The sequence below is a fragment of the Panthera pardus genome, unplaced genomic scaffold, assembly GCF_024362965.1.
Source record: "Panthera pardus isolate Hobbes unplaced genomic scaffold, ASM2436296v1 HiC_scaffold_18, whole genome shotgun sequence".
Taxonomy (NCBI): domain Eukaryota; kingdom Metazoa; phylum Chordata; class Mammalia; order Carnivora; family Felidae; genus Panthera; species Panthera pardus.
Genome location: NW_026526743.1, coordinates 16415691 through 16431290, shown reverse-complemented (window position 1 = coordinate 16431290; position 15600 = coordinate 16415691). Strand labels below are relative to the sequence as shown.

The 15600-nt window shown below is 35.8% G+C and overlaps 1 protein-coding gene across 4 annotated transcripts in view; it reads right to left on the bottom strand.

Moving 5' to 3' along the window:
- Positions 1–2070: 2070 nt before the first annotated feature.
- The window catches only part of ZNF527 (zinc finger protein 527), a 31266-nt gene continuing 17736 nt past the window's right edge, over positions 2071–15600 (bottom strand). For 3 of the 4 annotated variants that reach the window (XM_019431964.2, XM_019431965.2, XM_053906375.1), the window contains one exon: positions 2071–4237. In XM_019431964.2, the coding sequence (XP_019287509.1) occupies positions 2664–4237 (1574 nt within the window). In that variant the 3' untranslated portion in view covers positions 2071–2663. Of the gene's footprint in view, positions 4238–7373; positions 7487–15600 lie in introns of all 4 variants that reach the window. The other variant, XM_053906376.1, reaches the window with a different exon arrangement.

The following is a 15600-nucleotide window of genomic DNA, read 5'->3' as shown; positions in this document are numbered from 1 at the left end:
AAAGCCTGGCACACAGCAGGTACTCTATACAAAGTTTTTCAATAAAACACACACACAGGCACACACCCCTCCTGTTTAATCAAGAGTAAATAAAAGAAAACTTTTAAATATGAGAAGCAAAAATTGCATAAACTGACAAGGCAGAAAGATATGTTCAGCATAATAACCAGATTAAAAAAGGAATCCAATAGTTCCATCACCATTGATCATATCGAATAACCAAGTGGAAAGGGTTTTGCCATTGTGTTTAAATCAATTAGTCCATGTTCTAAAGAGAATTAACTGAACAAACTCAAACCACATCTCTTTGGACAAGAAATCTCTAGATGATCCTAATAACTCTAAGATACTAATAATGCATAATTTTTTTTATTTTTTTCAACGTTTATTTATTTTTGAGAGACAGAGAGAGACAGATCATGAGGAAGGGAGGGGCAGAGAGAGAGGGAGACACAGAATCTGAAGCAGGCTCCAGGCTCCAAGCTGTCAGCACAGAGCCCGACACAGGGCTTGAACCCATAAACCATGAGATCATGACCCAGGCCGAAGTCAGACACTTAACTGAGCCACCCAGGCATCCCAATAATGCATAAGTTTTTAATAATGCTAAAAGATCAAGTCACTATATCACAATAAGACAGTGGGTTGTATAGTTGCAGATAAATAAAATTTAATACCTCACTGTGAGGTAAAACACCAGATATAAGTACAAACACCTATGCTAAAGGCATGGGTGTAAAAGATTTTACAACATTACAAGTGAAGTTTAATTGAAAAAACAATCAATCAGAGGAAGAAATCAGGTGCCATACTTAGATCAGAATCAGTTAGTGAATAACTCAAACTCTTCTTTGGTCTGAGTCATTATTCTTTTTCCTTTAGGCCTGTTAAGTTTACTGTAACCTTGGGGAGTGTTCCAAAATAAGTTATTACTCAACTCTTAGAAAGTATTAAAATAAGTATTTCTATACACCTAGGAAATATAAGAAAGAATAAAGAAGTGACATGGATTTTTAGCATATGATTTTGACATTTTAGGTTAGATGTGGTATGTTTGGCAGCGTTTTATAATCATTTTTTTCTGTTCAAGGTTTGAAGTATTAAATCATACTAAATCTATGGTTTAAGTTGTTTCAAGGCCATTTGTCTTAATATTTGGGAAATTTTCAGATTTGTATTAGATATAAGAATAAGTTGACTAATAAAGAACTTTTAAGAGTAGTAGTCATTGTTTCACTCCATGCGCATATATAAATCCTTTATTCTTTCATAATTCCTTTGTTCTGTTGTTTTCATAGATGCTGTCCAGACAATGTCCAAAATTCTAATGGTTCTAACTGTTCAAGGTGGCCCCATTACCATATCATCAAAGTTTACTTCCCTACATCCACTCAAATAAAATAGGAATATACTGCCCTATACCCTCATATGCCCTATTACTCTGAAGAATGGTAATAATTTATGCCCTCAAAATTTTACGCTCCAACTGTTTTACCTTCGCCATGAGTTGAAAATGTCTCATCCTTTCTGCCAGTAATGTCTGTCTGAATCTCTAGTTCCAAACAAGATAAAAATTTCTTAAACCAAAATTATAATCTACCCACAAACGAAGACCTCATTTACAATTCTGTTATATTCTATTACACAGTATATTTAAATCCATACTGTAAACAGAAAATCAAATAATTCCTTTAAGATGAAGAGCCATTCATGAACTTTTCTCTCAGCTTGTCATTCTTTCTTTAAAGGCCTACGGTGAGTCATTACCACAGATGTTTTTAATTCCTTATGGGAAAGCCTGTTAAGGAGTTTTACTAAGTGAATTTTTAAAAAAATTATCCTTATTATGAAGCAGTCTAATAAATACTAACTTTTATCAACAAATAAAATGTAAAAATTCTCTCAGCTTTGTGAAGGCTGTATATTGAACTTCCATAAACTTGTCTCAGCAAAAGGTTTCTCAGGATAATTACACCATGTAAAATATTAAGGCTTTCTCACATGTAGCAAATACAGGGTGCATAAATCAGTACTATAATTCCAAGAGGCAAAAATCCAATTCAAATTAACTTAAGCAAAAAAAGGAAATTTATTGTATCACAAAAATGAAAAAGTAAAAGATGGTATAGGCTTCAGGCATGATTGAATTAAGAAGATAAAACAATGTCATCAGATTTCTGTCTCTCTGTGTTGGACTGATCCTGGGAAGGCTTTCCTCATGTGGTGGCAAAAAGGCTACTGGTGAGTTTTTAACCTGGAAAAAAAGTCCTTGCAGCTTGCAATTCCAGGAAAAACATTATCTTCTCTGACTATCCATAACAATACCCTGTTATAGGGTTCTAGTGGTCGAGACAAGGCCATCTGCCAATCCCTTATTAACTAGCTTGTGGCCAGCCCATGACCAATCCACTGCTTTCCCTGATTAATAGTTTCATCAGAATGATATGCAATGAGGGTGAGGTAAATTTCAAACGGGGCATAGAACAGATCCAAAAGTAACAGATGTCTACTATTCAGGCTATTTCAAATAAGGGATGCTCATAAACTGAAGGCTTTTTCCATATTTACTACATTCATAGAATCATTAACCAAAGAATTAATTGACTGATATTTATTTAATAAGGACTGAGTGGTGACTGTTTTCTTCCTTATACTTGTTATAATCAGAGAGTTTCTTTATTATGAATTTTCTGATGTCGTCTAAGGGCTGAGGCACAGCTAAAATTAGTCCCACATTCACTGCAGTTATAGGGTTTGTCTCCAGCATGAATTCTCTGGTGTAGCCTAAGGGACAAGATCTGATGGAAAGCCTTCCCACATTCATTACATTCATAGGGTTTCTCTCCAGTATGAATTCTCTGATGTTGATTAAGGTATGAGCCACAACTGAAGGCCTTCCCACATTTGTTACATTCATAGGGTTTCTCTCCTGCATGACTTCTCTTATGATGAATTAGAACTAAAGCATCACTGAAGGCTTTCCCACATTTACTGCATTCAAAAGGTCTCTCTCCAGTATGTATTCTATGATGTCGATTAAGTTGTGAGTCAGTCCTAAAAAACTTCCCACATTTGATGCATTCATAGGGCTTTTCACCTGTATGAATTCTCTGATGTTGATTAAGGTGTGAGCGATAGCCAAAAGTCTTCCCACATTCGTTACATTTAAAGGGTTTCTCTCCTGTATGAATCCTTTGATGCAGAGTAAGGGCAATGCGTCTGCTGAAGGCTTTTCCACATTGATTACATTCATAGGGTTTCTCTCCAGTGTGAATTCTCTGATGTTGATTGAGGTGTGCGCTCTGTCTGAAGGCTTTGTTACATTCCTTACATTCATATGGTTTCTCCCCTGTGTGAATTCTCTGATGTTCAACAAGGAAGGCATAACGGCTAAAGGCCTTCCCACATTCATTGCATGCAAAGGGTTTCTCTCCGGTGTGGATTCTCTGATGTTGAGCAAGGTGTGCACTCTGTCTGAAAGCTTTGTTACATTCCTTACACTCATAGGGTTTCTCTCCAATATGAGTTCTTTGATGTTCACTGAGAAAGAAGTCATGGCTAAAGGCTTTTCCACAGTCATTGCATGTGTATGGTTTCTCTCCACTGTGAATTCTCTGAGGTTGAGTAAAGAATGAGTAACAGCTAAAGGCATCATCACATTCATTGAATCCATGTGGTAATTTTCCAAAATGAGTCGTCTGATGTTGAGTAAGTAATGAATGGAAACTTAAGAGATTTGAAAAATCATTACTTTCATAAGGTTTCTCCCCAGGAGGACTTCCTATATCTTTACTAAGGTATGTATTCTGGTTGAATTCTTCACATTCATTATCTATCAAAGATTCTTTCTCAGCAGGTAATCTTTTATGTTCAATTAGGATGGAATGTGGGGGAAACATTTTATCATAAATATCAAATTTATGCATTTGCTCTACTGTGGGAACTCTCTCTTGTGTCGAAAGTACTGACTTCAAGAGAACACTTCTCTCGGAATTGTTATATTTATTGTCTCTTTTCACAGCAGAGATTTCCCTAAGAGTTGTCACTTGCCTGAAATGCCTCTCCTGATTTTGTTGATGCCGCTCAAATTCACCCTCGTATTTCCAGGCTTCTCTGAAACTGGAATATTCAAGGTTATAACTTGTAAGTCTTTCCATTACCATGCCCTGGGATATTTCCTCTTCATCAATGTACCATTTTGGAGGTAATTCCTTGATTTCATACCAAGACTCCCAGTCTGAAAAATATCAAGAAAGCAAATGTGTCCTTTTTTTTCCTTTGCAAGGAGAAAACTGTTATAGAAGAAATAAGAATTTATTTGGGGGGGGATGGAGGGGAGAAAGTACGTGGTTTTGACACCTTTCAAATATGGCCATGCAATATGAACAAAACACAAAGAAAGAAGAACGAAGAGAGCTGATAAAGGAAGATATATGTGTTGGTGATGGTGAGGAGGTGATGGAGGAAACATAGGGCACAAAGCACATTTATATACAGATAAAATGTAGGGTACTTAGATGCAGACAAAGGTAAAGGCTGAGAAAATAAGAAATTGAAAACAACTGATTAGATCATAATCAGTTTCCCTGCCTTGAAGTCTCAAGTCCTATTCACTATCTAGTCCTATTCATAAGACTAAAAGCTCCATGAGTCAGTGACTAATGTTTACTTCTTTTTCTTCTTACTGCTGCATTTAGTGCCTAGGACAATGGTAGCATTTTGTTGAATGAATGAATGAATGAATGCTAACAAAAAGCTCAACAACTTCTAAGATTTTACCAAGGACCAGAAAAAAATTATCATGGTTTTGGGTTTTTTTTTTTTTTTTAGGTGTCTAGAATAAATCTGGAGGTCAGCTTTTCTCATCATTGAGAGAAAAATGCTACCTACAGAACAGACACTTGATATTTTCAGGAGAGGATGTTGGTTGAGACAAGATGGAAAGAAAACTGTTTTTAAAAGATGACCTCAACAAAAAAAGGCAAATGAGGGGAGCCTGGCTGGCTAAGTTGGTGGAGCATGGAGCATGCAACTCTTGATCTCGGTGTTGTATGTCTGAGCCCTATGTTGGGTGTGGAGATTACTTAAAAATAAAATCTTAAAAAAAAAGGAGGGGTGCCTGGGTGACTTAGCGTCTGACTTCAGCTCAGGTCATGATCTCGCAGTTCTTGAGTTCAAACCCCGTGTCAGGGCTCTGTGCTGACAGCTCAGAGCCTGGAGCCTGCTTCATATTCTGTGTCTCCCTCTCTCTCTGCCCCTCCCCTGCTTGCACTCTGTCTGTCTCTCTCTCTCTATCAAAAATAAATAAACATTAAAAAAAGGAAAATGAAAAAGTCCTTTTCTTTTTTTTTTTTTAAAGTTTACCCATTTTTGAGAGAGACAGAGCATGAGCAGGGGAGAGGCAGAGAGAGAGAGGGAGACACAGAATCCAAAGCAGGCTCCAGACTCTGAGCTGCCAGCACAGAGCCCGACGCAGGCTCGAACTTATGAACCGTGAGATCATGGCCTGAGCTGAAGTTGGATGTTCAATCAACTGAGTCACCCAGGAGCCCTGAGAAAGTCCTTTTCATGTCACACACAATAATCAGCCAATATATTCAACTGTACAGAATCTACTACTATGTGCCCAGCATCCAGTAGAGGAAAAAAAGTCTGAGACACACACAGGGCCTTCTCCCTTTTTTAAACTCTAAGGAGGTGAAACTTGTGCATACAAAAATTCAACATGACACATAATGAAGGACTAGCTAATATGATACAGATTATTAGTAGTATAAGTGTCAGAAAAGAGGGATCAAAACTCACTAGTTTAGTTAAGGAATAATTCCTGGAGAATCTGAGCTTTATTTTCAAGGCTATGATCAAGCTTCCAAAATGCAGTGATTATTTTATTAACAGTCACTTTCATGTTTTGATATTCACAGGGATTATTTTAGAACTGTACATGTTAGCATTTTTTTTTTTTTTTTAGTTAATTAGATATAGTCTTTTCCAGAACCGCATCCCATCTATTGAAAGAAAAGCTGCTTCCAGCCCAGGTCAGCACAAATTAAAAAGCAAAGAACACATTATGCATCTGTATCTTTCTTCTTTCCAATACAGCCTCCACTCAAGGAAAGCCCCATCCCTACCTATCCCTCCTATGCACAGCCACAGATTTTCTCATACTTGGGGCTCTATCTCAACCAAGGCCTGAGAGGAATTTGTTCACTTATCCTCTGTTAGGTCTACACTGTTGTTCTTTTCTTTCTTTTCTTTTTTTTTTTTTTTTTGGCAGAAACTCATTCTGTTCCCTCACCAACTCTCCTAGAACCTCCTTTCCTATATTCATCACCTAGGGTCACTACATTTCCTCTTACCAAGAATAAACCTATTCTCTATTCCAGAAGCTTTACACAATACCTACTGTAATGCTGAGTAAAAGAAAACTGATGGGAGAAGACTACAAACATTTTCCAACATCAGATGCCTAGAGCTCCAACCAGATGCCTAGAGCTCCAAGCTTTTTTGTGGAAAAAAAAAAAAAAGATATTCTGTACTTAGGCAAATGAATACTATAGGGGAAGGAACTCCATATAGGGCACTCCAGGGGAAAGTATAGAGTATAGCCTAGGGAAAGTATACAGCAAGAAGTAAGTATGAAGGAAGACATATTCATTATGCTTGGAGTAGAGAAATACTTAGAAATCAGTGGTATTAAGATATTATGGTGACATTCAGCAAAAGAGAGAAGACAACTCACTCATATCAGTGATTGAGGGGAAAAGGGAAGTTATGGATTCAGGTAAATTGGGAGAGAGCCAAATGGGCATCCATGTGTCACAATGGAAACAACATAGGGTTTGGGGTCATAGGCGAGTTTAATCCTACTTCTGCATCTAGCTAGCTAGTTATTCTACCTTTAACAAATTGATTAACCCACCTCTTAAGCCTCAGTTTCACAGCAGGCAAAATGAGGTGACCTTACTAGTATGGTATAAGAATAAAGGATAATAAATTTAGAAAATATCTAGGAGTATCTGGTTCATTATAGGTATTCAGTGACACTTATCACACAATGAAACAAATTAATATGTATTCATTCAGTTATTCTTATACGTACACCATTATGTCTGAAAAGGGATTATGAAATAGACTGATGGTCAAGTGGCAAGACACAGAATGGGAGAAGTAAACCCTTTGGGGTTAAAATATATCCAGGCAATTAGAGATGTGTGATTTCAATTAGAGATGTGTGATTTCCAACTAATTATAATCTACAAATGGATGAAATTAAAAATCAAAGAATGATCAACTTTGGAATCCAATCAGAACTGCACAAAAAGTATTAAGCATTGTTATTTATTGTTGGAAGAGGAAAAGTTCTTTCTTACTAGACTGTAGAGTCTCTCACATGCTGAGCTGATGAGCAGTAGACAAACTGGTAGATATCCTGATGAAGTAAGTAATCTCCTGGCATGAAACCCAGAAGATTCTAGTAGGAAATCTGGGGAAAAAAGGACAGGACCTAAGGAGAAATCTTAAGGAGAAAGTTTACTGCTAAAGCCCAGAATTCATGTTCCAATGAATAGCCTGACTGACCAATGACCCATAGACTTAGAGATTGGATCTTCACCTTTAAAAAGCCATATAGAGGGGAACCTAGGTGGCTCAGTCAGTTGAGCATCGGACTCTTGATTTCAGCTCAGGTCATGATCCCAGGGTAATAAGATTGAGCTCCGCATCAGGCTCCACACTGAGCATGGAGCCTACCTGGGATTCTCTCTCTCTGTCCCTCTCTCCTACTTGTGGTCTGTCTCTCTCCAAAAATAAAACCAAAAAGCAAAAACAAAACCTGTATGGAGCTATGCTGTCCAATATGGTAGCCACTAACCACATATGGCAATTCAACACATATTTAAATTCATTAAAATAAAAAAAAATTTAATTCAGTTTTTCAGTAATGCCTCGTCATATTTCAAGTGCTCAACAGCCAAATATGGCTAGTGGCTACAATACTGGAAAGCACAAACACAGATCATAACCATCCTCACAGAATGTTCTACTAGACAGCACTGGATAGAGATCCAAAGTAACATGACAAAGATCTTATGTTTGAATGAGGAAAAGACAGAAAAATAGGGACAGGAGTAGGTTAAAGGGAGAGAGAAACAGAACTTTGGACAGAGAAAAAGGATAGCAGAACTATCTTATACATCTCAGTATGCTGACGAGTAGAAAAATAAAGATACCTGGATTTAGCAAAATTAGAGGGGTAGAAGCCAGACTGCAAGTGGTAAGACAATGCAAGAGAATTTGAAGTAAAGGAAATGAGATTACAATTGGTACAGAAGTGACTGAAAGAGAGAAGGGAACATGGTATATAGAAACACCAAAAAGGTCCCATAAAATGGTATGAAATTATTTCAAAGATTTTTTCAAAGAAGATTTAAGTAAATAAAAATGTAAGATATAACTGTACCAAAAGAAAAAAAAAATGGATACACATGCTTGTTTACCCCAACTTAATTTGTATCAGGTCAGTTTCGATCAGAATTTTATTTTTATAAAATCAAGGATTTATTTCTGAACTTATGAAATTATTTTAAAGGATTCATGGCAAAAAATGAGCAATAATATAAAAAAAAATTCTGAAGAAAAAAAGTTTCCGGACCAATAATATGACCTAAGCGTTGCATTTTATACCTTCATTTCATTAAAATCCCTAGGAAAGGACTCAACCAGGGTGACTTGTAAAATTCTCTAATATTATAGGGAAATGTCAAGAGAAACACCTGAAGCATGCAAGCTTATGGGATGTAGAGAACAGAGCAAAGAGCTCTGTAGTTCATCCCCTTCCCCACTTCTCTCTCACAACCATAAGTTTGTTCTCCATATTTATAGGTCTGATTCTGCTTTTTGTTTTAGTTTCTTTAGATTCCACTTCTGAGTAAAATCATATGGTATTTGTCTTTCTCAGTCTTATTTCACTTAGCATAATGCCCCGTAGAGGTCCATCAGTGTTGTCACAAATGGCAAGATTGTGTCTTTTTATGGTTTCGTAATATTCCATTGTGCATATATACACCATATCTTACTTCTCCATTTGTCTATTGATGGACACTTAGGTTACTTCTATATCTTGACTATTACAAATGATGCTGCAATAAATATATGGGTGCATATATCTTTTTGAATTAGTGTTTTCATTTTCTTCAGGTAAATACTCACTGGTGGAATTATTGTAACATATGGTATTTCTACTTTTAATTTGGGGGGTAACTTCTATACTGTTTTCCACAGTGGCTGTACCAGTTTACATTCCCACTGGCAGTACACTAGGGTTGCTTTTTCTCCACATCCTCATCAATACAATGTTTTAAGTTAAAAAAGTTTTTTTTAAGCAAGTTGAAAATAGATGCATATAAAAATTGTGTGTGTGTGTGTGTGTGTGTGTGTGTGTGTGTGTATCTGTGCAAGAGACATTGTAGAAAAATACAGATCCAACCATGAATAGGAGTGGTCTTTGGATGATATCTTGAGAGAGTATACTTTCTACTTTATACATTTGTTAATTGCTTGAATATTTTCTAATAAATATTATTTCTATTTAAAAGAAAAAAGGAGGGGTGCCTGGGTGGCTCAATCAGTTAAGCATCCAATTTCAGCTCAGGTCATGATCTTACGGTCCTTGGGTTTCAGCCCTGCATCAGGCTCTGTGCTGACAGCTCTAAGCCTGGAACCTACTTCGGATTCTGAGTCTCCTTCCCCCTCTGCCACTCCCCCACTCACATTCTGTCTCTGTCTCTCTCTCTCTCAAAAATAAACATTAAAAAAATTTTTTTAATAAAAGAAAAAAGGAAAAGGGTGCCTGGTTGGCTTAGTCAGTAGAGCATGTGACTCTTGATCTTGGGATTGTAAGTTCAAACCCCACATGGGGTGTAGAGATTACTTAAAAAAAAAAAAAAGGGAAAATGTTAGCTGGTCCTTAGTTGCACCTCTCATACATATTCAGATAGATATGGAATCCTTCCATGTGTTTTTTCCATAAGATTCCCTTCAACTAAGTGTGTTCAGGATGATGGAATTTACTCAAATAAAAAAAAATATATTTTAAAAAACTTAAAATACTGTTGGGGTGGATGGGTGGCTCAGTTGGTTGGGTGTCCAACTTCAGCTAAGGTCATGATCTCACGGTTTGTGAGTTTGAGCCCTGCATTGGGCTCTGTGCTGACAGCTCCAAGCCTGGAGCCTGCTAAGGATTCTGTGTCTTCCCCTGTCTCTGCCCCTTCCCTGTTCATGCTCTGTCTCTCTGTCTCAAAAATAAACATCTTCTTATTGTTACTTTATTTTTTAAATTTACATCCAGATTAGTTAGCATATAGTGCAACAATGATTTCAGGAGTAGATTCCTTAATGCCCCTTACCTATTTAACCCATCCCCCCTCCCATAATCCCTCCAGCAACCCTGTTTGTTCTCCATATTTAGGAATCTCTTATGTTTTGTCCCCATCCCTGTTTTTATATTATTTTTGCTTCCCTTCCCTTATGTTCATCTGTTCTATGTCTTAAAGTCCTCATATGAGTGAAGTCCTATGGTATTTGTCTTTCTCTAATTTCGCTGAGCATAATACCCTCTAGTTCCATCCATCTAGTTGCAATAAATAAACATTTTTCAAAAAAAATTTTAATGAGTGTTGAAAGAGATTTAAAAAAAATGTTTTTGAGTATAGCTGACACATAATGTTACATAGTTTCAGGTACATAACCACATCTAGTTAAAACTCACTACATTCTGGCCAAGGACCAAACACTGCCCACTGCAGGCAAGGAGAGCCTCTGCAGATGACTGGCCTGAAAGAGCAGCCAAAAAACATAACAACAGAGGGCACATAGTACACACCAGAGACATTCCTTGAAGCGCCATGCCCTGGACACTATATGAGCTCTTCTTCATAAAGCCATTACTCTCAGGAGCAGGAAACATAACAGGCTTTTCTAACATACAGAAGAAGTCAGAGACAGAATGTCAAGGTGTAGGAATTCATCCCAAAAGAAAGAACAAGGTCAGAGCCAGAGATCTAATGGAAACAGACATAAGTAATATGCCTGATGGAAAATTTAAAGAAACAATCATAAGAATACTTACTGGGCTTGTGAAAAAAAATGGAAGACTTCAGGGAGGCCCTTACCACAGAGATAAAAGAGTTAAAAAAACAATCAGTGGGAAATGAAAAATATAATAACTGAGATCCAAACAGAATGGATGTAATGACTACAAGGATGGAAAAAGCAGAGGAACAAATAAGTGATATTAAAGATAGAATAATGGAAAATAATGAAGGTGAACAAAAGAGAGAAAGAATTATGGATCAAAGAATAGACTTCAAAAACTCAGTGACTCCATCAAAAGTAGTAACATTCATATTACAGGAGCCACAGAAGAATAACAAATGTTGTTAAAATGTCTATTATTACCCAAAGCAATCTACACATTTAATGCAATCCATATCAAAACACCAACAGCATTTTTCACAGAGCTAGAAAAAACAATCCTAAAATTTGTATGGAACCACAAAAGACCCCGAATAGCCAAAGTAATCTTGAAAAAGAAAAGCAAAGCTAGAGGCATCACAATTCCAGACTTCAAGTTATATTATAAAGCTGTAATCATCAAGACAGTATGGTTACTGGCACAAAAACAGATACATAGATCAATGAAACAGAATAGAAAACCCAGAAATGAACTCACAAGTATATGGTCAATTCATCTTCAACAAAGCAGGAAAGAATATTAATGGAAAAAGACAGTCTCTTCAACAAATGGTGTTGGGGAAACTGCACAGCAACATGCAAAAGAATGAAACTGGACTAGTTTCTTTACCATACACAAAAATAAATTCAATATTGGTTAAATGTGAAACCTGAAACCATCAAAATCCTAGAGGAGAATATAGGCAGTAACCTCTTAGACATCGACCATAGCCACTTCTTACTAGATATGTCTCCTGAGGCAAGGAAAACAAAAGCAAAAATAAACTATTGGGCTTAATCAAAATAAAAAACTTCTGCACAGAGAAGGAAACAATCAACAAAACTAACTAAAAGGCAACCTACAAAATGGGAGAAGATATTTGCAAATGATGTATCTAATAAAGGGTTAGTATCCAAAATATATAAAGAACTTATCAAACTCAACACCCAGAAATCAAATAATCCAGTGAAGAGATGGGCAGAAGACATAAATAGACATTTTCCCAAAGAAGACATACAGATGGCCAACTAACACATGAAAAGATGCTTATCATCACTCATCATGAAGGAAATACAAATCAAAACTGCAATATCACCTCACACTAGTCAGAATGGCTAAAATGAACAACTCAGGAAACAAGTATTAACAAAGATGGGGAGAAAGGGGAATGCTCTTACACTATTGGTGGTAATATAAACTGTTGCAGCCACTATGGAAAACAGTGTGAAGGTTTCTCAAAAAGTTAAAAATAGAACTACCCTACAAATCAGCAACTGCACTACTAGGAATTTACCCAAAGGATACAAAAATACTGATGTGAAGGGATACATGCACCCTGATGTTTACAGCAGAGGTACCAACAATAGCCAAATTATGAAAACATCCCAAATGCCCATTGACTGATGAATGGATAAAGATGTGGTACATATATACAATGGATTATTACTCAGCCATAAAAAATGAATGAAATGTTGCCATTTGCAATGCTGTGGATGGAGCTGTAGAGTGTTATGCTAAGCAAAATAAGTCAGTCAGAGAAAGACACAGACCATATGATTTCACTCATGTGGAATTTAAGAAACAAAAACAAATGAATATAGCAGGGACAAAAAAGAGAGGAGCAAACTAAGAAACAGACTCTTAACTACAGAGAACAAACTGATGGTTACTGGAGGGAGGTGGGCAGAGGGATGGATTAAATAGGTGATAGGTATTAAGGAGGGTACTTGTAATGAGCACTGGGTTTGTATGTATGTGATTAATCACTAAATTCTACGCTTGACACTAATATTACACTGTTTGTTAACTAACTGGAATTTAAATAAAAATTTGGAGAAAAATAATTTTTAAATACAATGTTACATTAGTTTCAGGTATACAACACAGTGATCCAAATTCTGTATACCTTATGCTATGCTCCCCACAAGTGTACTTACTATCTGTCACCATACAATGCTATTATAATATCACTGACTGGATTCCCTATGCTGTGTGTTTTATTCCCTCCCATGACTTACTCATTCCATAACTGGAAGCCTGTATCTCCCACTCCCCTTCACCCATTTTGCCCATCCTTCCACTTCCTTCCCTCTGGCAAATGTCAGTTTGTTCTCCATTCTACTTGAGTTCTCTGATTCTACTTTGAGTTTGTTTCATTTGTTTTTTTTTAGATTCCAGATATGAGTGAAAACATATGGACCTAAAGGGAATTATGCTAAGTGAAATAACTCAGACTGAGAAAGACTAAGAAAGTTGTTTTTTAATGAAAACTAAGTTGAAAGTTTTTAGAAAAATAGGCTAAAAGTGTGTCACTTAAAAACTTGCTTTTGTATTCCATGTGGAAAAGAATTGTGAAAGCCTATTAAAAACGTTAAAATCTCTACAAAGATTCTTTACTCACATTGGTTTGAAATGTTATGCTTTGCTTAAAAAAATGAGCAATAGATATTGTAGATAGTGCATCATGAGTGTGGCTTATATAAGGAGGACAGTGCTAAACTCCAACAGATCATATTCAAATAAAGGCTTTATAACTATATCAGAAAATTAATGAATATTTATATATATGTTATACAGTTAAAATAAAATGGCTCACGTGTGTATTTTTCATGGTTCCTCATAACCAACTTTTTAAAAAAGTAATCACTTACAAATTAAATAAACAGCAGTCTGTTTTGCACAATTTTATATTTCTATAGATTTATAAAAGAAGAATTAAATAACACTATATAGATACATATTTTAACTATTAATATCCATTGTCAAACTGCCCTCCAAAATAATTCTTATCAATTTGCATTACTACCAGAACATAAAGTACATGTCATCAAACTCATCTATCCTAACATCATTCTAAAATCTTTGCCCCTGTAAGGAAAGAGTACCTCATTATTTTATAATTTCCAAATTTCTGATTATAAAAAAGAGAATTTTTATATATTGATATAAAATACATGTACTGACTATGTATTTTGTGGTTTCATCTTTGGTGAATTCTTTATTCATATCCTTTACACATATTTTAATTGCACTAGCATTTTCTTTTAAGTGGTTTAAAGAAGTCATTTATACATTTATGGCATTAAGGCTTTATAATATTTTTTTCCCTCAAATTGCCACTTTTTTCAAATCATCATTTTTTATTGTCACATGTCATCTTCATTTATAGTGCTTTTGATAAAATTTTTGAAAACATGTTATGAAGTCAAATCTCCCAGTTTTCCATTATAGAGTCTTGCCTTGATGTCATTTTAAGAAAGACTTTCCAAAATCCAGTATTATAAAAATACCATCCTTAACTTTAAAAAAAATCTCTCCATGCTGCTGATTGGAAAAGCTACCTTTATCAAATACTAAGTTCTCATGTGTACATGGGTATATTTCTGTACTTTCTCTGTTGTTCCACTGATCTATTTCACTGCCTTTATATCAAACTATTCTCCCCCATAGATAACAGGCAAAACTTTAAATATTAAAAATTGAATCAAGCACTATATTGAATGAATAATACACAGAAGCAAGTATGCAATCCAGAAATATAAAAATAGTTCAGCAAGAGGAAATCTTTACTATAAATTCTTTTTTTTGTTTGTTTTTTAAATTCTTTTTTTTAATGTTTATTTATTTATTTTGAGAGAGAGACAGAGAGACAGAGAGAGAGCATGAGTGGGGGAGACAGAGAATCTTAAGCAGGATCCATGCTCAGCATGGAGCCCAACGCAGGGCTTGATCTCATGCTCATGAGATCATGACCTCAGCCAAAATCAAGAGTTGGATGCTTAACCAACTGAGCCACCCAAGTGCCCCTATTATAAATTCTTATAGAATTTTTCTTCTATAACTTTTATAGAAGAAAAAATAGTAAAAGAGAAAAAAATAATTGCCTTGAAAGATGCTGAAAATATATAAAATTCAAAAGCCTCTCATGCTTAAAATATATACATCCGTACATATAATACATAGTGCTAGGGATAGAAAAAAATAGGCACATTTAGTTTGAAACCCCTAAAAATGTCCCACCATATCAGAAAGAAAAAAATTATAGCAATTGTTCAACACAAATATGGAAACTGTGGTTGATAAAGTAGAATTAAAATAAGAAAAGGGAAAAGGGAACATATACACTGGAAAGGTATTATTACATCCAGCAAATAGTTTGCCTTTTCCTCTTAAGTCCATAGAAACATCTCCCAGACTCCCTTGCAACCGAGTGACTGAATCCTGGCTAATCAGAAGTGATAGATGCCACAAATGGTACTTCCAGACCAGTCCATTAAAAACGTCCTGAGAGATCCTTCATCCATTTGTGTGTGTGTGCGTGTGTTTCTATCTCCCCCTTTCTTTCTCAGTGGCTGGCTTCAGAGGAT